Here is a 26,813-nt window from a genome sequence, read left to right on the forward strand (position 1 = left end):
GCAAATGAATTGACGCATTAAATCTTGTAGTCAAAATATATAACAGCTCCAACAGAATATCTTATTTTGCTGGACAAAAAAAGGAGGAGGAGGAAGGGGGTAATTGACACAATTCCCCTGATTTCATAACCCACCAATTTTTAAAAGCAATTTTAATGAAATAAATGTTTCTAACTTTTTAACATGTAGGATATTTTAGTGGATTTTTACTTCTGTGGAATAGTAGGGGGAAAAAAATTACAGAGGAACAAAAACTGAGTGCTGGTCATTGTTCTGCCATAAAGAGCTTTGTTACATCAAGTAAATCATTGAGTTCTCCCTGGACCTCGGTTTCATTACCTCAAAACTGAGGTGGGAAAAAGTGTTCTCCAAATACCTTCCATCCCTAAAATCCTAGGACTTACTCAGTCAAATAATGAAAGCATAAAAATCAATGTCATACAGACAAGCTTCTATTAGGCTAGTATTGCTTCTAAATTAGATTGACTTAAAAACTTTGAACTACATACAGCTTTCAAAGTGCTAATTAAAAATGTTGAAGATTCAGAACTTTGAAAGAATACTTACGTATTTATATATGTTATTTATGTATACGTTAATAATCAAAATAAAACATCTTTTGTAAGGCCAACAATTAAAACATCTTAGGAAAAAAATTAGAGGAAGACAAAAAATTTATAACCATACCAATCAGCGTTTTAATATATATCAAAGGAAAATTAAATAATTAGAAAATCATGTCAAAACAGCCTTTTTCATAATAGAGATTAACAATATTTTTTAAGAATATGTACTCTGGGGCCTCCCTGGTGGCGCAGTGGTTGAGAGTCCGCCTGCCGATGCAGGGGATACGGGTTCGTGCCCCGGTCCGGGAGGATCCCATATGCCGCGGAGCGGCTGGGCCCGTGAGCCATGGCCGCTGAGCCTGCACGTCCGGACCCTGTGCTCCGCAACGGGAGAGGCCACAGCAGTGAGAGGCCCGCGTACCGCAAAAAAAAAAAAAAAAAAGAATATGTACTCTGGGACTTCCCTGGTGGTCCAGTGGTTAAGACTCTGTGCTTCCACTGCAGGGGGCGTGGGTTCGATCCCTGGTCAGGGAACTAAGATCATACATGCCGTGCGGCGTGGCCAAGAAAAAAAAAAAGAATATGTACTCTGCTTCAGGATATTCCCAAATGAAAGTAATTTGGCCAAAATTAAAATTATCAAATTGCAAGACTGCAAAAAAAATCTTAGAGACTATTATATTCAGATAGATCATGCCGTAAGCGAATTGCTTTCAGCTTCTCCACTTCAATTTTTGCTCTTAGCAGCTCTTCCTCTAGCTGCTGCCTTCTTTTCAATCCATCCCTCTTCTCCTGAACATATAATCCAAAATTCTTTTGATTTTCTAAAATTATCTGATGCTCCTCTTTCAGCATTTGCAGAATCTGAGGATCATACCCTAACTGTGACCTAAAATTTTCTCCACTTTCATGCCGAAAAAAATCATCTCTCCTTGGGATAGAAGATGGAGACGATGTCATTCTCATATCAACAGAGGAAAGTGACGGTGACAAAGATCTTTCCATAACATGTACTAATTCATGTTCTTCTCTTTGCTCTAAAGTATCACTCTGTTGAGAATTTAAAACCAGTGGAGGAGGGGGCTTAATGTCTTCTTCTTGCTTCACCTCCACTGTAATAGCAACTGGATGGTGGTCCAACATTACCTGTAGTGAACTTGTACCAGCCTGTGCTTCCTCATCCAAGTTTGCACTACAGCACACAAAAAAGCATTATAAAATGTAAATCAAATGAATATAAGAGCATTTTAAAGCATAATTTCATATTTAATATACATTAAATTATCAAGCTATAAAGAAAATTATGAAACAAAAAATATTTTTAACCCTTGCAATAATAAAGTGACTATGGTTGGGATTTTAATTTTATATATATATATATATATATATATGGCTCTCTCCATCCTTAACTTTAAAATTGGCCTCTTAAAAGAACAGGAACTTAAAAATACTACACAAGGCTACTGAGGTAAATACAAAAGAAAAGGCATTTTTGATACTCTCAAAGAGATACCAATTGTCCCTATAAGCCTGAGGTTCTTAAATGCTGTAAAGTGTCATTTAATTCATTCTGCGCCTTGCTATCCCGACACTTTAGTCCTAGACCTCCTGCTTCTCCTCTGCTGTCCTGATCTAAAAGTCACCAGGGTCTATGACTTCCAGTAGGACAGTGGAAGGCAATCTCTGAGACGTACTGATTTCTCAGTAGTTACACACACACACACACACACACACACACACACACACACACACACACACACACAAAGGAAAAACAAGATTGTGTATGATTTTGGGTATGCCCAACTATCAGGGGGTTCTCCTAACTATCCAATTTCAGATGCAATGGTGTTTCCCCTTTACCTATCCTAAACCACATGACTCAGGTGATGTTTAAGTCTTTTAACCAGTGGTCAGGTGAAGTGTACAAGGGCAAGGGTTTAGATCTACCACTGGATCATCAGTACCCAGTATAATACTCTACTGGGTACTGATGATCCTCATAGGTACTCATCATATGTTGAATGATTGAATAAATGAAATGGTTTTTTTTAAAGCAATGTTTTTTTAATGGCCTATATATGATATATTGAAAGTTTATTAAATTTACATGAAATTTCCATAAAATATGCATTCCCATTAGAGGCAACTACAGTTTTAGCATAATTTAAACTTTGACATTACAATATTTGTTATGACATAAACACAATGTTCCTGAAAATTCTGTTGTTTTTTAAATAATTTCATGTATAACATGAAGTTGTGAATTAAGAATACATAATGTTTCTTGAGGGGTTTTTTTTTTAATTTATGTTTCTGCCTAACTTAAAAATAAAAGTTATCGAGGTGAAAGAGATTATTGGAACATTAATGAAAACGCTACACTTCACATTATTTAAATAACATTTTATAAATTATAAATAAGTAATATAGGTTAGAATACATTCTACATGGATGATTAAAATGCTGGAACAAGTTTAAGTAGAACATAAGGAAAAGAATTTAAACTCCCCATATGTCACTTACTAATAACATTAAATTGCCAGAAATATCAGATATTTGTCTAAGAGGTACAAATGAAATAATAAGATATTTAGTATGTTATGAAAAATCTATTTGTAGATTATATAAATTCCTTCATTTTCATTCTTGTCTTTTTTTGTCATTTTATGATTTTCAAAAGCAAAACAATGGAAGATAAATGTAATTCAAATTAGTAAGATTTGCTTTTATTAACATCTCTAAATCCTGGATTGGGAAAAAGTTAAAACAACAGATATAAATTAAATTTTTAAAATCCACATAATTACTTTTCCAAATTAGTATGTATAATAGACTATAAGACTCACAATTAAACATAGATAATATACTCCCATGTAAATTAAAAATATGCCTTATATCTGCATTCCACTTTAGTTAAAACATTACAAATAAGGCATAACAAAGTCTAAAAATGATTTAGAGGTCACAAAAAAAAAGATAAAACAGAAAAGGACTTCTAAAATTTATGAATATGAACTCTGAGGATCAAATTGGTTATAAAAACACAAAATATAATCTGATGTTAAAGAGAGGTAAATATAAAGACATAAATCAATGTCAGTTGTAGAAATAAGTAGCCTTACAAAATAGTTGTATATACTTAAATACGTTAAATTATATAGCAGTAATATTTTCCTTATTAAGTATAGTTTGAGGAGATTAACAGTCATATTTATATAGAAGCATAATTAAGATAGTGAATTATAAACTTCTGAGATAATTAAGATTTGAGATGATGTAAAACAAGTATATTAAATGCATAAATATATTATAAATTAAAATGCTAGTATAGAGAAAGTGGCAGAGCAGACACGCTAACAAAAATAAGCATTTAGTTGGCATATTTCTGATATTCTTACCTTTAAAATCTGAAAAACTGATTGTTTAAACAGTAGGTATAGAAATGTGTAAATCAACTCATTTTATCAGAGAAACGTTGGTGTCCCAAAGATTGACTGTGTAGGTATATATATTCTATGTATGTACGTGTATATATACCATATATACATACACACACACACAAGCGGTCAAAATGTAAATATATCTTTGTATCTTATATATTATTTCTCTTCTATACCTGTGTATTTTTAAAATACACAACTTGATAAAACCAGTTTCTATGTGTAGTTTTCAAATTATAAAAACCTATACCCAAAGGGTAGTTTTATACCTATAATGCAAAGCCACTGTTCTTTATGATTCAAAGAGGGAAAAAATTTTAATGAGTATAAAACAGTCTTACTGTGGAGTTTTTTTCTTTTTTTGGACATTCAGCATACTAGGATTTAATCATTTGTCATCACAGTGAACGGTTTAAGCAGTGATCCCATGAATTAATATACTGTGTATACACATCTTGGATTCCCACTGGTGCTATTTTTTTGCTATGCTATCAACTAGAAATAAGAAGTATATGGTAAGAAGCTGGGCTCAAAAATATTATCCTAGTAAATTATCAAAATAACAAATATGTTTGGCTAAAAAGGTTTTTTCCATTTCTTCCCTAACTTCAAAGGAATTTCATAGGTAATTAATAATTTTGCTTATATAATGACTCTTCCACCAATAGGAAAGTACCTTGTAAAGTTTTGTTTGAAAGGTTCCTCAACTAACAAGGAGTTTACAGTTTGCTTAAATTACCCTAAATGATTCAGAAGAAGCCTGTAGCTGCCATTTTTATCTTTTGCCAGAGGTTAAAATCTGAATCAGCAGCAGGATAATAGTTTTTGAAGATTTCTAGGCAAGTAGTTATGTGTAGAGCACAAATTCAACCAAAAAAACTGTTTCTAATCCAGTTGCTCTTATTGATATATTAAAATTCATAGTTTGATACCCTTGCAGAATAGTATGGGAGAGCTTACCCTTTCCTGTATGACCCCAAATCAAAGTGAAACTAGACCATTAATGTGTAAAAACAACAAAAGTTTTTAGTTTTATTAAGTAATCTGAATCCCTAATTAGGCATTAACTCCTTTTCTTGTGTCCTTGTCTTTTTTATTTTGAATGTAAGTTAGAAAAATACTTTAAACTGTACATTTAAAAATACTTTAAACTTTAATATATACAATGATGCCATTAACAAGTTTACTTAATTGATCATTTTAGGTTTTTAGCTCAATTAATATTCAGTAAGTGTAGACACTGATAATTCATAAAAAAAAGCAAGGGTTCCATTTTTCCTGACACTGCTAACTTTATACAAAATTGAAAATTCTAATGAAATGTAATCTTAAATGAAATAAGAAAAAGGTATCTCTCGGAAGCTAATTAAACAATTTAATTTTAAAGCTTAAAAAGTTTATGAGGTAATGTCACAAATTACATCCCATTTATTCCTCCCTAACCTTTACTTTTTAGAAACTACAGAAGGAGGGAAGGGGGAGGGGAAGACAATAAAAAGTGGCTTAAATCCAGTGCAGCAGAAAAATTCCTTATAGCCTCACTTTTCTTGTTTAAGAATGCAAAACAAAGACACTATTCACTGCTCCCGTAGTGGGGATGCTTACTATGCATATCTTTATCACAACTAAGCCAGAGCCCAAAAGATAGATAGGAGGCGCCATAATTTTCACAACAAAATAAAATAAAGCTTACCTTTGTATGTGGTTCCTGTCTCTTATCAGGCAAAAACTGGAAATCTGGGGAATCATCTCCATAACTTTCTTGGTTGGCTCAGAAATATTGCTTTTAAAATCTGATTGGGTCTCTTTTTGCTGCAATAGCTCCTGTTTGGCATATTCTTTGAGCCTTTTGTAAAGAGTGCGTAGGCCCTGCGCTGTTCGAGGAGGGCGGTCTACTCCACTTGCATTATAGTTAACTGCTATGATATCCCAACATCTATTCTTTTCCACTATTACTGAATGTTTGTTAGTGTGTTCTTCCAGAATTTTAACATATGGCTTCACAAGCTTTAACAAATCAAGCTTTTCAGATAAGGTAAAATTGGAAGATCTAGCTTTTCCTACCATTGTTCTTTTCAAATTAAGTAGGCAGTTTCTGAAACCACCATGCAGCCTTCAGCTCTGCTCAGCTCTTTTCACAAACAGAAAAAGATCAGGCTTAACTAGGCTAGCCTCATTTAGGCCCACGCCTACAGGGGAGGGTTTATTAAAATTCCTCCAGCTTAAGCTGACGCAGGTTCAGGAAATCTGCTTAAGCCAAGCCTGACCTACATAAAGCTTCTCACTGAAGAAGACAGGAAGGCACAAGCAAAACACACTTGTGTATAAAGAGAACAGCTCGAGGTAGGATTTAATACACAAAGGTCTAGAGATAAGCATGGAACACAGCTAAAAATTAGCTAATTTAGGGAGAATATCGAATTCCAACACGTTTGCCTAGCTGATAGACTTAAACTGCACTGCAGTATCACTTTAATAAAAACAAAAGAGGAACTGTTTTGTACTATTTGTTTACAAATCCAGTAGACAGAAAAATGAAAAACTAAAGATATGAGTGGTGAATGTAGTGATTCCTAACAGAGCCCCTAATCACTGTTTCTGAGCTTCTGTTCTCTCTTACAAAATCTGCATAATGCTGGTCCTCCTGTCAATCAGGAATTGCATATCCTCTAGCTAGTTAGGTTACACCCAGCTCAGACTCCACGGTAAAGCTAAGCTTCTCCTTCATTTTACAGTCTACAGTAGCCACCATGTATTTTTTATTTTTTCAGTTACTTAAAAAGAAATTTTTGTTGAACACTAAATCTAAAAAGCAGATAAAAATTATGTTTTTAAAGCAATGCATTATTCCAGCTGTAACGTACATGAATATGCTAGCCTGCTTTAGCATGTGTGAAAAACACCATTCACAGTAAGAACAGCATAATAACACCTTAAGACTGCACACAACAAAATCGCATTTGCTATTATTATAGAGTACGATCTTTATTTAGCCATATTCACACAATTTGGACTATGAAAGGAAACAGCTAGTCTAGTCATTTGCAAGGCCACCAATTTGTGTGTTTAGGATATATTTTCTAATCTGTGTCTGAAACATGATAAATAACAATGTAAACAAAGAAGCCTATTTTCTCCTGATATACATGTTTCTCCAGATAGGAGAATGAATTAGAACATACTTGAACACAGTTCCATTCAATCAATTACTGAACACCTGTAAAAATGTTCCCAAGCACTGAGAAAGGCCCAAAGAAAACAAAGGTAAATCTAGATACAGCCCCTATCCAGAGAACTATACTTCTACAGAAATGCCATCAATTTTCAATTACTTTGTTTTTCATTCTTTCAACAGAAGAGAATTAAATTAAATTTATTAAGTTCTCACTCTGAGCCAGACAATGTGCTAGAATGTGTTATTTGTCAGGAAATGTGTTATTTGTCAGGAAAAAAAAGTGAAAGATTGCAGGGTGCACTATAGGATGCTAGGTGTTTTCTGGCATACTCTACTGGGTAATCTGATTTTTAGTAGTCCTAGCCTTTCACCGTCTTTGAGCAGTTTTATTGCTGAGTAAAATTGTAGAAAATATTAATGCAAATGATTCTTGCCCCTAGAGATGCAAACTGAAAATTGACCTGCTCCAACAACCTGACCACAGTTACTCAAAGGAAAGTAAAAACACAGGATATGTACTGTCTTTAAACAATATTATTATTTTTGGAAGAAATACAGGCATTGTGTTAAGAAATGAAGAGCTAATGGAAATGTGAAAAACGTTCAATCTCACTATCAAGGAAATGTATACCAAAAATGATTTTCATCCATAAGACATCCATAAGGATGTGAAAAAACGTTCAATCTCACCATAAAGGAAATGTATACCAAAAACGATTTTCATCCATAAGACATCCATAAGGATGTGAAAAAACGTTCAATCTCACCATAAAGGAAATGTATACCAAAAACGATTTTCATCCATAAGACATCCATAAGGAAATGTGAAAAAACGTTCAATCTCACTATCAAGGAAATGTATACCAAAAATGATCTTCATCCATAAGACTGGCAAAATTCTTAAAGACTGAAAATGTCAGGAGTGGATGAGGGTGCAGGGCAAAGAGTACTCTTCTGTACCGTTCATGAGAGTGTAAAATGGCATTTGTGATGGCAATCTCAGAGTACGTATTAATAGTTTACATGTGTAAAAACTTCTAAAATTGCAGTAATTTTACTTCTCAGAGTCTACCTTGAAAAATACTCAAACACACAAGGAGCAGCAGAGCCTTCTTAGTAGTTGCATAGTATTGGAAGCAATCAAAGAGCACATCAGTTGGGGACAAGTTAAAGTCACTAAAGTATATCCATACTATGGTCTACTCTGGGCAGCACTAAAATGCAAAGGTAGATTTCTGTGTATTGACATAGAACAAGCTCCAAAATATATGGTAAGTGAAAAAAGCAAGTAAAACAAAAATACATACAATATAATCCCATTATGCTTACCCAAAACACCCAAAGCTAAATATTTCTGTAGGTACAGAAAATATATGTGTAGGTATAGAATGCAGGTCCATACATAGGTATGAAAATGTACTCCAAGAAGGTCTGGAACTCTTCTGCCCAATTACAGGAGCCATGAGTTGCAGGTAGCTATGGAGCTTTTTTTTTTTCTTTTTTTGGCCCCACTGGACCACCTGGGAAGTCCAGCTATTGAGCATTTTAAATGTGGTTAATGGGACTGAATTTTTTACTTTATTGGATTTTAATTAATTTAAACAAAATTTTTTGCCTGAAGCAGCATATTTTTCCATTAAACACAACTTTATTGTTTGGGTAGGATTACATTTTACTTAACCCTTTTGTCACAAATGATACTATTGCTCCTAGTATTACGGACAAGAACTCCCTCCTGGACCAAACAGTTAGTCAGGCTCCTCTGAGCCTTCTTCTCAACTAGGACTTTAGCAAGGATGCTGCTAAACCAGTTTATAGAGAATCCCCCTACCCTTGATACCTAACCAAATTCTTCATACTCCCACCCTTAATACCTAACCAAGTTCCTCTCAGTAATTTTCCACCCACTGCCTCCCTTACCCTGCCCATCGGCTATACATCCCTGTTGTAGTAGCAGCTGAGTTCAGTCTCTCTCCCCTGTTGCAATAGTCTTTATTTTTTTAAAATAAATTATTTATTTATTTATTTTGGCTGCGTTGGGTCTTTGTTGCTGCACATGGGCTTTCTCTAGTTGCAGTGAGCAGGAGCTACCCTTTGTTGTGGTGTGTGGCTTCTCTTGTTGCGGAGCATGGGCTCTAGGCACGCGGGCTTCAGTATTTGTGTCATGCAGGCTCAGTAGCTGTGGATCACAGGCTCTAGAGCACAGGCTCAGGAGCTGTGGGGCACAAGCTTAGTTGCTCCGCAACATGTGGGATCTTCCTGGAGCAGCGATCTAACCCATGTACCCTGCACTGGCAGGCGGACTCTTTTAATTTATTTATTTTATTTATTTATTTTTGGCTGCATTGGGTCTTCGTTGCGGTGTATGAGCATCTCATTGAGGTGGTTTCTCTTGTTGCAGAGCACAGGCTCTAGGCGCATGGGCTTCAGTAGTACTTGCAGCACACGGGCTCAGTAGTTACAGCACGCAGGCTTCAGTAGTTGTGGCTCACTGGCTCTAGAGTGTAGGCTCAGTAGTTGTGGCACATGGGTTTAGCTGCTCCACGGCATGTGGGATCTTCCCAGACCAGGGCTCAAACTCGTGTCCCCTGCATTGGCAGGCGGATTCTTAACCACCCTGCCACCAGGGAAGTCCACAGTAGTCTTGAGTAAAGTCTTCTTGCCTGTTTAACTTGTCTGGTAGAATTTTTCTTGACATTACACATAATCACATCAGCAGTGTAGTCAATCTTAAATTGATTTTGCTTGAATGAATTTTTTCTATGCAGTGATATAACATTTAATGGATTTGTTTGAATATTTTATGCAGACAGCACAAATTATACTGATACCCTGTGTAAACTGTAATTGATTATTAATCTGAATTACTTATTCTGTCTTAATTATAATTAAATTATTTTTCTAGCTAAAAAAATAATGGGCAAACTTTTTAATATAAAAAAGTATACTACTGATGCAGAATCAAGTGCAGATGCAGAAGCTAGTACTCTTACTGGAATAATAAAGAAAAATATGAGAGACCGAACTAAAGCATATTACATATTTCATACTGAATACCAAACGCAATTTACTAAAGCAGAACAACAGGAATAAGCTGTTTAATGCATTTTAAAAAGTTAAAGAAAATAAACTAGACAACGCTAAGAGATATTGTCAACAGACACATAGTAAATCTGACAAGAAGTTTCCTCTCAACAAACAAGAACTGATGAAGTTTAGTCTCCTCAAATCAGAATTAAATATCCAGAAATATTTTTAAATAATATGTAACAACGTCTGACCTTGTAACTTTGGCCAGCTATAAAATGGTTTGGTTTCTTGCACACACAAAAAAAGAAAACCATTTTTAGTAAAGAGATGGTAAATACATATATACTATTTCAGTTATGGAAATTTTGTCAGAAAATTATGGGGAAAAGATTTTAAATGATATTTTAAAAACGAAAGATCTTCAATTAAGCAATCAATAATTGCCTGTAGAATACAAGACCTAACATATCAAACATCAATTGATTCAATATTTTAAAAATTGCAAGTACTTCTCTTTAGATTTAAATGAGTTATACAATAAGTTATACAATAAAAGTTATACAATAAAAGAGATACTGCCCTATTAACACATGGGTCACATTTTATCTCAAGGACTTCAAAATTTACAGAGAAATGTTATCAATTCATGACCAAATAGATATATGAACTCATAACACAGATATTTTTTAACCTATATCTGTCAAAGAATTTCAGCTAGACATGGAAAAATAATAGTTCTACTGCAATACATGATGCTCTGTTAGGTTAAGTTTAAAAATCTGGATTTATTGAAATTTTAAAACAAGAAATTAATATTTCATTTATTACTCTGTTCCACACACATTATGAAAATATTGTGCTCAACTTTCTAGAGCAGACTCTATGAAAAATGTCAAGAATATAGTTGTTAAAACCATTTGGAATACATATGCAAATACCAGTTTATGGAACTGGTTAAAAAAGAAAAAAATAGAACACTATTTAATGATTTTTTTTTGTCTTTGCCAGTGCTCACTGGTTGAGTCATGGAGAGTTTTATAAATTATTATCCTGTCTATAAAATTTATAATTATTATTGTTTATAATTATTGTACTGTTAACTCCAACTCAAGATTTTTCTTAAAACAAAAAGAATACTTGCTAAACATTCAATAATCAAAGACAAAAAAATGGCAATGTGATTTACGTTTTCTCACTAATATCACACTGTATATGAGTGAGCTAAATTTGAAAATCCAAGGAAAAGAAAGGCATATTTGTGACCTGGTTAGATAGGTAAAAGAATATATGTTTAGGGGCTTCCCTGGTGGCGCAGTGGCTGAGAGTCCGCCTGCTGATGCAGGGGACACGGGTTCGTGCCCCAGTCTGGGAAGATCCCACATGCCGCGGAGCGGCTGGGCCCGTGAGCCATGGCCGCTGAGCCTGCGCGTCTGAGCCTGTGCTCTGCAACGGGAGAGGCCACGGCAGTGAGAAGCCCGCATACCGCAAAAAAAAAAAAAAAAAAAAAAAAAAAGAATATATGTTTAATGTAAAACTTTCCATAAACATACAACTCAGTAACTAACCGTATATATCCCTCTAACATGAATCAACAGAAAATTTTAATTATAATTAAGTTTTATGTAAATTGCATGAAAAAACTACAAGAAAAATTTGAAAAACACTTTGTTGATATTGATAAATTTAGAGCTGCTTTTAAATTTATACACTGCTCTTTTGAATTCAATGTTAATAATACTGAGTTGACACAGGAATTAGTAAATTTGCTTAACTTGGACAGACATATTTTTGAAACTGATATGCTTTTGTTTCCAAGTCATATCAATTCTTCTAAAAAAGATGAACTAGTTGTTGATGTAGATACAAATATAAACAGAAATTTTTTAAAACTCAATTCAGCTAATGGACAACTTTTATGTATGTTTAGAACTTATTTATTTCATAAATATTATGAAATCTAAATACTAATCAAGAATTCAAAATAAAAATACAGCATCCAAATTGAGATATGCTGTAAATGTAAAATATACACCAGCTTTCAAAGACTTAATATGAATAATAATAATTAATAACTTTTAATTACATGTTGAGATGATATACATATTGAGTTAATTAAAATGTATAATTAAAATTAATTTCACCTGCTTCTTTTTACTTTTTAACGTGGTTACTAGAAATTTTTTAATATTTATATATGATTTATATTATATTTCTATTGGACAGCTTTGGTATAGAAGGATAGGCACCAAACTAATGACAGCAGCTATTACTGGAAGGAGACTAAGATTGACAGGAACAGTTAAGAACTTTTAACTTAACTGTATTACTATGAAATTTATAAAAATATATTCATATTACTTAGATAATCAAAATTAAATTATAAATAATTCTTACAAACTAAGAAAAACAATGCAACAGAAAAACAAATATAGAATACAAACAGAATTTAAAGAATAAAATATAAATGTCCAATATATAGAGCTCAACAAGTAATCAGGGAGATGGAAAGTAAAAGACCATAGTTGTTTTTACCCATTCAACTGGCAAAAGTTAAAAAGTTTAATAGCATGTGTTAAGGAATTTGGGGAAATAAATTCTCTCATACAGTAATGATGGCAGAGCCATTTCAGAAGGCAGTTAGCAAACCATATTAAAATATAATGTAAACACATTATGATCTGACAACTGAGAAATATTTGCATAAGTTCATAAGACCACATGCACAAGGATGTTCACTGAAGGATTGTTTTTAATAAAAATCCTAAATAAATCATGTTATATTCATACCATGGTGTACCCTGCAGCAATTAAAAGAATAGGTACATCTGTTGTTCTAAAATGAAAACAAAAGTCTCCAAAGCATACTAGTGAGAACTGCAAAGTACTCTCAGCACGGAACAACTCCATCCAAACCCCTGCACTAAGAGACCTGACCAACCCTAGGATGGCCTCTAGCAGCCTAAAGGCCCCAACCTAGCCTCCTTGTGAGCTCCATTCTGGAAAAGCTCAGAGCTATCAAAAGAATTTACTGTTTGTTCTAGCTAACACCTGACCCTAGGCCCCTGACCTCCCTTTGGTAGCGCATTTACTAAATCTCCCACAACTCAGGAGTGTCTTTCTCAAGGACCTGAAAGTCATTCCTTTGAAATATAATTATCAGGAAGAACAGAGCCAAGGCCTCCCAGTCTTAGTGAGAAGGTATAATCCTTCCTAACTTTGATAACTGCTAGCTAGCAGACAGAGCTGCCCTAATCTCATTTACACAGACCTACCTTTTGTAATTTTTCACTTCCCCGACTCTACTTGAGCTCCCTCTCTGACTCCCTCATCCTCCCTTCAAAAGCTGCACAAATAAGAATGGAGCTCAGGTCTCTACCCCACTGTCAGGAGTTATTGAATAAAATCTGTTTCCACTGCTTTAACTAATGTCTGGCTTTGTTTATCTTTGACATTAGTGAATGAAAAAATCAAGTTGTAGGTAGATATATGTATACTGTATGGTATCATTTATTTGAAATACACCACTCACATCAATAATACCAATTTCTACAGGTAAAATATATAAGAGCCTAGCTTTACCTGTAGTATTTTAGATAATTTTATGGGGAGAAACGTATCTAGGTACATTAATCTTAATGAAGGCATGAAGTATTCTGAGGAAAATGTACTGATGTCTGCAACTTTAAAATTCATTTTTAAAAAGTAAGATAGGGACTTCTCTGGTGGTCCAGTGGGTAAGACTCCACGCTCCCAATCCAAGGGGCCCGGGTTCGATCCCTGGTCTGGGAACTGGATCCCACATGCATGCTGCAACTAAGAAGCCCGCATGCCACAACTAAAGATCCCGCATGCTGCAACTAAGACCTGGCGCAGCCAAGGTAAATAATAAGTAAATATTTTAAAATAAATAAATAAATAAAAAATAAAAGTAAGATAGACTGATGGATGAATGAATGAATAGATATGCAATAAAGCAAATACAGTAAAATTTTAATTCTGGAATCTAGGTGGTTGGTATATGAGTAGTCAATGTAAAATGATCAACTTTTCTTAATGTTTGAAAATTCTAATATGTTCAAAAAAGCATCCTTAAAAATAAAATAATAGCAGCTAATATATTTTAACTCTTTATCTATTAAAAATGTGAGAAGTTTGAACAAAGCTAAATTTCTAAAATAGAATTTAGATAATTAGATCTATTAAATTTAATAAATAAGGAATAACTGTGGGTAGGAGTGATTTTTTTTTCTATGAACTACTTGTTAGGCAAAAAGCTCACCATGACTACTGAGATTATTTCTATATTTTAGGAGATAAAAAAAACAACAACAAGGTAAGGATATTATGCCTTATTAATCTTTTTCTTAGCCCAGGTTCTCTGGCAAACAGGGCCTGAAGCAATGACTAGAATGCTGAGGCTTTACTTGGGCGTTGCATATACAGGGCATCAAGAGTGAAAAAAAATAAACTGAAGCAAGGAACTATGTAAAATGGTGGCTGGGGGACTTCTCTGGCAGTCCAGTGGTTAAGACTCCATGCTTCCACTGCAGGGGGCACGGGTTCGATCTCTGGTCGGGAAGGCCACGACGCCAAAATATAAGTAAATAAATAAATACTATTTTTAAAAGTGCTGGCTACGTCTTTACAACAAGCTATGAAAACACAGAGTAGGTCGCTTGGCAAATGCATCCACTTGGTACTCTCTTTGGAATATCTCCTGATAGACTACAAAAAGAAACCATTCCTCAGAGTAGTCCATGGAGGAAAATGTGGAATTTATCAGGCAGGTTCCCTCCTGTCTCCCATTTCCCAGTAGCCAAGCTCACCCCACTAGGAATAAACTCTACCACACTTTCAACCTGTGTCATCCGGCCTCCACAGGGGCACAGGGTGCTACCCCCAAGCCCTGTGGTGCGGTGTGTCATCCACCAGACCCTCTCAGAGTGTGGTTCATCGGCCTGGTGGGGTGGCAGCCACCGTGAGGTGGTGGATCAAGTGAGGCAGCACAGTGCGGTACAGTGAAGCAGTCAGTCTAGGAAGCACACGGTGGCAAGAGAATCTGAGAAGGCATATATCACACTGCAGTATGTGAGGAAGATGACACTTTAAAAATCTGCCACATAAAAACAGGGTTAAAAGCCAGGGTGAATCCAAACCCTAAGAATCATTCTCAGTTATAGCATTTATATCTCATACTTCAGCACTGTGCTTTGGTGATGATACCCTGTAATGTTAAGCACTCAAGACAATCAAAATCGTGAATTCCCTGGCGGTCCAGTGGTTAGAACTCAGCACTTTCACTGCCACGGGCCTGGGTTCAATCCCTGGTCAGGGAATTAAGATCCTGCAAGCCACGCGGTGCAACCAAAAGAAAGACAATCAAAACCTAGGTTAACAGGGATCTTGAAAACCCTTACAGAACTGAAAGAAGTCTAAGAAGGAAAAACTCAGTGCTCCTGCTATGTTTCTCCTTTACTTTCATACCACTCCGACACCAGCTGGGTGTTCTACAATTCAACTCAATCCTGACACTATCTATCTGGAGACAGCATCACATCCCACAGGTTAAGGGCTCAGTCCCACAAGACTGCTCCCACCCCACTTGAGATGCCAATCACAAGTCCAGGTTGTCAGCTGTGCTTCTGTCTGACCAATCGGCTATAAATCAGAGGTTCCTAGGACCCCCTCCTCAGGTTCAATTAATTTGCTAGAGCAGCTCACAAAACTCAGGAAAACAGTTTACTTACTTTTACGAGTTAAATATAAAAGTATATGATAAAATTGGGAGATTGGGATTGACATATATACACAATATGTATAAAATAGATAACTAATAAGAACCTGCTGTATAAAAAAATAAAATACAAAAATAAAAAAAAGTATATGATAAAAGATGAACATTCAGACGGAAGAGATGCATAGGCAAGGCACAGGTAAAAGGCTCGGAGTGTCTATGCCCTCTCGGGGCACCACCACTCTCTCAGCACCTCCATATGTTCACCAACGCGGAAGGTCTCCAAACCCCGTACTTTTGGGATTTTTATGGAGGTTTCATCACATTGGCATGATCAACCATCAACTCCATTTCAAGCTCATCTCCCCTCTCTGGAGAATGGGAATGGGGCTGGAAATTCCAAGTTTCTAATCACGGCTTAGTCTTTCTGGTGACCAGCCCTCAACCAGGAGCCCACCCAGAGTCACCTCATTAGAACAAAAGACATTTCTATCACCCAGGAAATTCCAAGGGATTTAGGAACTCTGTGTCAGGAACTAAGGTCAAAGACCAAATATTAGAAGAAAAAAAGATGCTCCTAAAGCTCTTATCACTGAGGAAATTACAAGGGTTTTAGGACCTCTGTGCCAGGAACTGGGGGTAGAGACCAATACAGACATTTTCTATTATCTCACAGAGTCAAATTATGAAAACTTAATCCAGCCATGTTATGTGAATCACAGACCTACTCTATACAATCTAAATTTACATACATTTTCTTTAAATAGCTCCCAGCCACCTATTAAGGAACTCAGTTTGACCAAGTCTTACCTTTGGGGTAAAAACATTGTAAGCTAAAGGAAATTAGCCTTTTGTTAAATTTTGTATACTAAAAATGTTGCTAAAGCTACTCATCTTTATTTTAACTTAACATTTTTCACTTAATCATTTTTCAGTATAGTTAACATGGGTGTTCCCCCAGCAGGTAGCAGCAAGGAAATTTTGGTGAGATAGCTCCCACGTCCAAGGAAGGGATGGAGAGTGTGTATCTGATGATTCTCAGAAGCCACTTAGGCTTCTTCTTCACTGAGGTACAATAGGTCTAAAGTTAGGAATCCCTCTGGACACAGGAAAGTAACTCAATATCAGCACAAAGTTAAGAAACCTTATTTTTTTATTTTTTATTTTTTGCAGTATGCAGGCCTCTCACTGTTGTGGCCTCTCCCGTTGCGGAGCACAGGCTCCGGATGCGCAGGCTCAGCGGCCATGGCTCACGGACCCAGCCACTCCGTGGCATGTGGGATCCTCCCGGACCGGGGCACAAACCCGTGTCCCCTGAACCGGCAGGCGGACTCTCAACCACTGCGCCACCAGGGAAGCCCAAGAAACCTTATTTAACGATTATGAGTAGGGACCATCTACATAACATCAGATTGACGAGAAAAAGGAAGTATGTGGTCCCAATGGTTGCTGGTATCTATCATTTAACATGAGGGGAACCAGGCTAAGAATGAAGCCAATCTTGTGGATGACAGAAGTAGACAGAAATTGGGATCATAATGACATCCTTTAAACTGCTACATCAGTCAATCCTAAAGCCTGCAATTTCCAGATATATATGCTAATAAAATTCAATTTTATAATCCAGTATTTTTAACAATACTTGAACCAAAAGCATATTAACTAATGTTAAAAAAATTGTTTCCCAGGGGCTTCCCTGGTGGTGCAGTGGTTGAGAGTCCGCCTGCTAATGCAGGGGACATGGGTTCGTGCCCCGGTCCGGGAGGATCCCATATGCCGCAGAGCGGCTGGGCTGGTGAGCCATGGCCACTGAGCCTGTGCGTCCGGAGCCTGTGCTCCGCAACGGGAGAGGCTACAACAGTGAGAGGCCCGTGCACTACAAAAAAAAAAAAAAAAAAAAGTTTCCTTTCTTTCCATTATGCTTATCCTGTTTGCATATTTTATCTTGCTTAAATCACCACTTCTCCACACTTTGTTTTTATTTTATTTTTTTAACATCTTTATTGAAGCATAATTGCTTTACAATGTTGTGTTAGTTTCTGCTGTATAACAAAGTGAATTCACTACATGTATACATATGTTCCCATATCCCCTCCCTATTGCGTCTCCCTCCCCCCCTCCCTACCCCACCCCTCTAGGTGGTCACAAAGCACCGAGCTGATCTCCCTGTGCTATGCAGTTGCTTCCCACTAGCTATCTATTTTACATTTGGTAGTGTATATATGTCAATGCTACTCTCTCACTTCATCCCAGCTTACACTTTCCTCTCCCCGTGTTCTCAAGTCCATTCTCTCGTCTGCGTCTTTATTCCTGTCCTACCCCTAGGTTCATCAGAACCATTTTTTTTTTACATTCCATATATACGTGTTAGCATACGGTATTTGTTTTTCTCTTTCTGACTTACTTCACTCTGTAGGACAGACTCTAGGTCCATCCACCTCACTACAAATAACTCAATTTCATTTCTTTTTATGGCTGAGTAATATTCTATTGTATATATGTGCCACATCTTCTTTACCCATTCATCTGTCAATGGACACTTAGGTAAATGCACATACCTTGAGACCTTTGATACTCAAAGGTATCCTATGAATACATTCTCACATATGACTATAATATACAGCTATTCATTGTAGCTTTGTTTGTAATAAGAAAAGATACCAAGCAACCTAAATATCCATTAATATGGCACTGGTTAAGTACATTTGGCAAATCCACACAATGGAATACTCTGTAGCTTTTAAAAAGAATGAGGTAGGGGAGTTCCCTGGTGGCCTAGTGGTTAGGATTTCGGGCTTTCACTGCCATGGCCTGGGTTCAATCCCTGGTCACGGAACTATGAGATCCCACAAGCGATGCGGCAGGGCCAAAAAAAAAAAAGAAAGAAAAAGAAAAAAAGAATGCAGGAGTTCTAAATGTACGGAAAAAAGATTTCAAAGATAAATCAAACACTTATAAATTAATTATAAACCAATAAAATTCAAAAATCACATTAATTTAATGACTGTTATTTTACTGAAATTAAACTGCTAATCACAATATAAGTATGGTACCAAAATATTTGGCACATACAAGTCCTTTTGTGTCCAACAAGCTTCTTCTCCAATACGGCACATGAGGGCTCAATTCTTTGACTATCCTTAATCTGAATATACGAAATTTTCATTTGGTAGGAGTATACCCCATTCTGTCTACCTCTGTTCTCATTTGCGGACACGAAATCTTGTAATAATACTCAATTAGGGCTTCCCTGGTAGCGCAGTGGTTGAGAGTCCACCTGCCAATGCAGGGGACATGGGTTCATGCCCCGGTCTGGGATGATCCCACATGCCGCAGAGCGGCTGGGCCCGTGAGCCATGGCCGCTGAGCCTGTGCGTCCGGAGCCTGTGCTCCGCAACGGTAGGCCACAACAGTGAGAGGCCCGCATACCGCCAAAAAAAAAAAATAATAATAATAATACTCAATTATAGGGCTTCCCTGGTGGCACAGTGGTTAAGAATCTACCTGCCAATGCAGGGGACACGGGTTCAAGCCCTTGTCCACAAAGATCCCATGTGCCGCAGAGCAGCTACGCCCTTGTGCCACAACTACTGAGCCTGCACTCTCGAGCCCATGAGCCACAACTACTGAGCCCATGTGCCAGAACTACTGAAGCCCACACGCCTAGAGCCCGTGCTCCGCAACATGAGAAACCACAATGAGAAGCGTGAACATCACAATGAGGAGTAGCCCCCGCTTACTGCAACTAAAGAAAGGCTGCGCGCAGCAACGAAGACCCAAAACAGCCAAAAATAAATAAATAAATTTATTTTTTTAAAAAAAAGTCAAGTAGCACTTAAAAAAAAAACCTCAGTTATATGGTGGCCAACTGAAAGACCCAACATAGGCTTATATACTTTTATTCATATTATTGAAAAGAAAACACAGAATTCTAAGCTTCTCTGAGAATTTATAAATCCCTGAAAATATGTCCAAACATCTCCAGGGACCTAAAAATCATTAGAAAAACACTTATCTCTCCAACAGAGATTTTATCACTCCCTTTTTATACCTTTTATCTTCCCCTCTTCAATACCTCTTTCCTCTCAACCCACAACATACTACCTTTAAAAACAACAACCAAAAGACCTCTATGGTTCCCTGCTATCCCTCAAGATACTACTCCTTCCCTTCAAAACCAAATTTCTTTATTGATTTACATACATTATTTATTTACATTCACTGCCTCCATCTGCCTGTCTCATCACATATCCATTACAATATGGCTTTTGTTCCAAACACTTTCTGAAACTATTCTCTTTTAAGTATTACCAATACTTGCAAACTATAATGTTCCAGCAGCTTCTTCTTGATGTGGTGACTTATCTGAAGTACTTCAGAGCCAAAGGGCTTAGCCAAGGGACTCAAGTACAAGTTTTTCAAGATCCCTCCCATCAGTCATAAAATGTTTTTGAATTCATACTGTTTAACTTAAAACCCAAACAAGAGAAAGTTCCTGCCTTTGTAAGCCAGTTTAGTGAAGGAGACTCAGGTAAATAGATAAAATATAAAGAGTATAGCTGAACAGCCTGAGGGAGAATTAATGGTCTCATCTTACACTTCATCACAATGAAAAGGAATCAGAAAGAATGAAAAAACTTCTTTTTCTAAAGAATGTAAGTATAGCCGTGAGTATCAGAAGGTCCAGGGCTCCCTTTATTAATTACCAAGGACTGCTATAACAAAGTACCACAAACACTTAAAACAACAGAATTTATTGTCTCACAACCTGGAGACCAGAAGTTCAAAATCAAGACGTCAGCAGGGCCATGCTCTCTCTGAAGGATCTGTGGGAGAATCCTTCCGTGCCTCTTTCTAGCTTCTGGTGGTTGCCAGCAATCCTTGGTGCTCCTAGGCTTGCAGCTGGATTACTCTGATCTCTGTCTCCGCTGTCACAAAGCCTTTTTCCCTCTGTATTTCTATGTCTCTCTCCTCATAACCACCCACTGGATTTGTTAGGGGAACCACTGACCGAAAACTGCCCACCCTGGCCAGGCACCACAGTAACCATCTGCATGAGCTGTTTTACAAAAGGAGGTCCTGGTAAGGAACATGGAACTAACAAGCCACCACCAACCGGAAGAATTCAGGAAAAGTCAAAAGGAGACGCCAGCCCATATGTCCTACCAACCTCCCAGAATCCTCCTCGCTGGACTCCTTCTTGGCTGAGCCATGCGTGCACCACCAGGAAGGACCCTGAGTCAGAATGATTGGCCAGAGACTAACCCAGAAACTAATCCCATCACCATAAAACCCGGGATGTGAGCCACGTGGCACAGCAGTCCTCCTGGGTTCCCTTTCCCTCCTGCTCTCCATGCGGGTGCTCCTTCCCACAAAGTCTCTTGCTTTGTCAGCACGTGTGTCTCCTCGGACATTTCATTTCCAAGTGTTAGACAAGAGCCCACTCTCGGGCCCTTGGAAGGGGTCCCCCTTCCTGCAACAGATTTAGGGTCCATCCTAATCCAGTATGACCTCAACAGACTTGATGAGACTTGAAGTGCACAGTAAAATTCAATAGAGTGAAAATGTATTTATTAGGGCTCTTTTGGTTGTTAAGAAACCAAACTTAAACTAGCTTAAGTAAAAATGGTTTTCCTGATGAACTAGATATTAAACATTATGAATTACTGTTAATCTTGTTTCGTGTAATAATGTGGTTATATAGGAGAAAACATTAATCTTAAGATATACATGCTGAAGTATTTAGAGGTGAAGTGGCATGATATCTGCAACTTATTTTCAAATGATCCAGAAAAAAAAAATTGCATACACGGGGCGGGGCTGGGTGGGGAGGGATAAATGAGGCAGAATGTTAACAACTACTGAATTTATGATGATAACTGGAGTATTCTTTCAACCTCTCTACATGTAGGAAATTTTTCAAAATAAAAAGGTAACAGGAAATGAGGACACATTTTAACTGGGACATGCAGGCTTGGACCTGACTTCAAGGTGGATTAGAACTGGAATTAAAAGAATGTCAGGGCTTCCCTGGTGGCGCAGTGGTTGAGAGTCCGCCTGCCGATGCAGGGGACACGGGTTCGTGCCCCGGTCTGGGAAGATCCCACATGCCGCGGAGCGGCTGGGCCTGTGAGCCATGGCCGCTGAGCCTGCGCGTCCGGAGCCTGTGCCCCGCAATGGGAGAGGCCACAACAGTGAGAGGCCCACATACCGCAAAAAAAAAAAAAAAAAAAAAAAAAAGAATGTCAAAAGGTGAATATATACTAAACAGGTCTTTCATCTCCATACGTTTCTATATACAACATTCCTCTCCAGCAATCACCACAGAAAGCAAGATGTTTCTCACAATGCTCTTTTCCCCAGTTAACCTCTCTCTCTAAATGAGAGGCAGGAGGGTATCAGGAGGCTGGCACAGGTTCCCCAGTCCAGTGAATGTACTAAAAAAGAGAAGGGATTAAGGGATTAAAGGTTGAGTAAATTAACTCCCTCTTCAATTTATTTTAACTCTTAACTCCCTTCTCATATTTAACAGGGAACAGAATGAGAAACTATAGTAGAATGCAAAAAAAGCCCCAAATCAGTAACATGAAATGTATTATATTCTAGAGTCTAAATATCATTCTCTGGTGAAGAGATTAGCTACCAAGATAGAAAAGAAACAGGCATAGATGGATCATTATCCATCACAGGCTTAACAGTAGAGAAAAAAGTCTGGGAAAATAGGATATTCACCTAACGAAGATGGAAGGAAGAAAAGAGAAAAGGAGGGAGGTAAGGAGGAAAGTAATAAAGAGAGAGCAAATCAGTGAAACAGGGCAGAAGCTAAACTGCCATACCCAGAGCTGTCTCTCGGGATCTCCCTAAATGGATACCAAAAGTCCTTCTCAACTTCATCCTGGCACTTGCTACAAATTTGAGAGCACGTAAATGGTACTAAGGATCCTGGCCAGTTGGGAAAAATCAGAAGTCCCTTCTGCCCAACAAGAAATGAACCCATTTATATGTAAAATTTATTCATTATCACAAAGCTCAAAAACTTCCTTCAAAAGGGTTAAGCGCTTAAGGCACTTTGTTGATTTGCACTGGTACCCTAAAATAGTAGTTATATTCTATAGACCAGCAAATGAGGCTCTCTCCCTGACACTCCTTATTCAACCAAAAAATAAAATGTTATTTAGAAAAATGTAGTCTTAATGGTGCCTTTCACAGGCCAAATAAACATCCATGAACATCCTAGATAATTTTTTTAATTACCTGAAAAATACTAATCTCTTACAGATGCAAAAAGAACCATAGTCATTATTTTAAGTCAATTCAACTTGTTAAATGCTTGGTTTTCCTGCAATTATATACTTTCATAATTCAAATCTAACTGATTTTAAGTTACTCCAATGGACTAAAATGAATCAACAGTTTTACTCATTTAAAGTTCACCTCTTCTTTTAGTGCTGTTAATGCATTTTAAAACTTTTTTAAAAATCAAATCTTTAGGACTTCCCTGGTGGCTCAGTGGTTACGAATCCACCTGCCAATACATAGAACATGGGTTCAAGCCCTGGTCCAGGAAGATCTCACATGCCACGGAGCAATTAAGCCCATGCACCACAACTTCTGAGCCCATGCACTAGAGCTCGCAAGCCACAACTACTGAGCCCACGTGTCACAACTACTGAAGTCCACACGCCTAGAGCCTGTGCTCTGCAACAAAAGAAGCCACCGCAATGAGACGCCTGTGCACCGCAACGAACAGTAGCCCCCACTCACTGCAACTAGAGAAAGCCCACATGCAGCAACGAAGACGCCAAAGATAAATAAGTAAAAATAAGTAAATTAAAAAAAAAATCTTTAAACACAATTTATTTTGGTACTTGAGGTAAAGACCATTATTTGACCAATAAGTTTACAATGAATAACCTTAGACATATGCCTACTACAAAATGCAAGATTTGAATGATGTGGTTATTAATCCATCATTAAAGATAAATTACGACAACAAAAAATCTGAACTGCCGGCGACCTAGTGGTATTACATCAACTATTTTCAAATATAACATATTCATTCTTGTAAATAATCAATTTAAATAATACTGTAATAAGCCTGGTCAAGTATAAACCTGAACAGTCTTACCTGTATGATGTGGGTCTGATGTTGTCTTTGCAGATGCTTCCAAACAATATTTTTCCCTGTAATTATCCTCATGATTAATTCCTCTAGAACTTTCTTCAGTAGGCAGATTAAAACTGCATATTCTGGGATCATTTTGTGACTGCAGAAAAGTCTTCTTATTTCCAGCAACCTAAAAGAACAAAATATGTATTTTATGCTGATATTAAACTTAATTTCCCTTTTTTTTTTTTTTTTTTTTTTTTTTTTTTTTTGCGGAACGCGGGCCTCTGACTGTTGTGGCCTTTCCCGTTGTGGAGCATAGGCTCCGGACACGCAGGCTCAGCGGCCATGGCTCACGCACGGGCCCAGCCGCTCCGCGGCATGTGGGATCTTCCCAGACCAGGGCACGAACCCGTGTCCCCTGCATCGGCAGGCGGACTCTCAACCACTGCGCCACCAGGGAAACCCGAATTTCCCATATTTTTAAATAATAGATTCCTAATTTAAAATGTGAGCTACTAGTTTCTCATACCTAAATGGGGAATACTTAAAAATAAAAATTATAATTTTTATTGTTTGTTTTTTAAGCTAGTTTTATTACATAATAAAAGCTGAAAGATATCACAGAATAAAAATTATGCTTACAATTATAGTGTATTTTAATCAACATATCAAATGAGGTTTTAAACAAGTCACAATATGCCATTCTCAGTCAACCGCTTTTTTTCTTGCTAAATTTCTCAATATTAAAAGAAACACTTAAATATTGTTAATTTAAGTGATAATGATACCTGCACTGTATTGTTCTTGTTTTAACAGTACCTTATGTTTTAAAGGCAAATATTAAAATATTTACAAATGAAAAGATATTCCTGGAATCTGCATCAAAATAATGAGAGGGGGAAAAAGAGGGGAGGGAGCTGGAGAGGAAAAAATGAAGCAAGAACAATTGTCATAAACTGACAATTGTTGAAGCTGGATGATGGGTACATGGAGATTCTTCATATACTCTTTTCTCTATTTTTGTATATGTATTAGCTTTCTGTTGCTGCTGTAACAAATTACAACAAACTTAGTGGCTTAAAAAACACAAATTTATTTTATAATTTTGTAAGTTTGAACTCTCACTTGGCTCTTAATGGACTAAAATCAAGGTAATCAGCAGGGCAGCATTTCTTTCAGGAGGTTCTAAAGGAGAAAACATTTCCTTGACTTTTCAAACTTCTAAAAGCTACCCACATTCCTTGGCTTGTGGCCCCATTCCTCTACTTCAAAGCCAGTTCCTCTGCATCTCTCTGCCCCTGCTTCCTTAATCACATCTCTTTCTCTAACCCTCTCATCTGTCTCCCTCTTCTACTTTTAAGGACCTCTGTGATTATACTGGGCCCATCTGGATAATCTAGGATGACCACCCTCCATCCCATCTCAAGGTCCTTAACATTAATCACTTAGTCAAAGTCCCTTTTGCCACGTGAGGTAACATATTCACAGGTTCCAGGGATTAGGACATGGACATTTTTGGAAGGCCATTTTTATGCCTACCACAGTACGTTTGAAATGTTTTTTAAATAACAACTCACAATAACAGACAGAGTCGTCATACCTCTATAAATATTCATTATAATAAATTTCAGAGACATTCAAAAATCTATCCGATAAGATTTTAAAGTAAGTCAGGTGAGGGAGGAGTCAAGATGGCGGTGTGGGAAGATGCAGAGTTAGCGTCTCCCCACAACTAGGGCGCCTGCTGGCCATTGGTGGGGGATTCAGACCTCCAAGGAGATGGGAGGAACCACAAGGTGAGCCAGTAGGACGGAGGGGTACCGAGGGGGGAGAAGTGGAGGCCAGACAAGATCAGCGCCTCTGAGGCCAGGGAGATCAGGAGAGGCAGGTAGGACGCACTCTCCGGGAAGAGCGGGTGAGGAGCAGAGGGCAATTGTCTGACCCTCTTAGGCAGGGGAGGCTGCTGAGCTCCCAGGCCGGTCCCCTGCCCTCCAAGGCCCTCCCTTCTCCCGTCCTCCCCCATGCACTGGCTGCATTGGTCCTGGGGCATAGGAGGGAGACTAGGGAGATCAGGAGAGGCAGGCAGGAAGGGCCCTCCCAGACCCCAGACCGGAGGAGCAGGAGAGGAGAGGAGGGCGTTTGCCCCACCCACTCAACCCCAGGAAGCCTGCTAGGCTCCCAGGTGTGGTTCCCTGACCTCTGAGACTGGGGTTGGGGGCACAACTGGGCCCCTTCTGTTCCTTGAGCCTAATCTGCACCGCCAGGGCCTCTTCCAGCCCTGTGGGTCCTGATCATGGGCCAGGCCCACCACCCAAACTTCGCCCTTGCTTAGGCCCTGCTCTCCACAGCCAAGGCCTCCCCCACCCCTTTTTTTTCCTTTCCCTCCTCCTCTTCTTTACTCTTGTGGTACTGATGTACCTTCTGGTTGTTGATTCATCTATATTTTTATTTTTACATTCTTTCTAACATATCTGTTAGTCTCCTAATCTAATTTTATTTTCTACTTTGTTATTTTTCTCTCTTTTATTTTTTTGCCACCACACACGGCTTGTGGGATCTTGATTCATGAGCCTGGGGTCGGGGGAAGCTCCTGTGGTGGGAGCTCCGAGTCCAAATCACTGGACTAACAGAGAACCTCTGACTGAAGGGAATATTCACTGGCGTGAGGTCTCACAGAGTTCCTCATCTCAGCACCAAGACCCAGCTCTACCCAATAGCCTACAAACTCCAGTGTTGGAAGCCTCAGGCCAAACAACGA

The 26,813-nt window shown here is 37.8% G+C and overlaps 1 protein-coding gene across 2 annotated transcripts in view; it reads right to left on the minus strand.

Annotated features, from left to right (window-relative positions):
* The window catches only part of RAD54B (RAD54 homolog B), a gene marked incomplete at both ends in the record, with an annotated part of 89,053 nt that overhangs the window by 51,722 nt on the left and 10,518 nt on the right, over positions 1-26,813 (minus strand). The window contains 2 exons of one of the 2 annotated variants that reach the window (XM_079722665.1): positions 1,616-1,758; positions 5,700-6,073. In XM_079722665.1, coding sequence (XP_079578791.1) covers positions 1,616-1,758; positions 5,700-6,073 — 517 coding nt within the window. Of the gene's footprint in view, positions 1-1,615; positions 1,759-5,699; positions 6,074-24,073; positions 24,243-26,813 lie in introns of those variants that run through there. The other variant, XM_079722666.1, reaches the window with a different exon arrangement.

The sequence above is a fragment of the Hyperoodon ampullatus genome, assembly GCF_949752795.1.
Source record: "Hyperoodon ampullatus genome assembly, chromosome: 17".
Classification (NCBI taxonomy): domain Eukaryota; kingdom Metazoa; phylum Chordata; class Mammalia; order Artiodactyla; family Ziphiidae; genus Hyperoodon; species Hyperoodon ampullatus.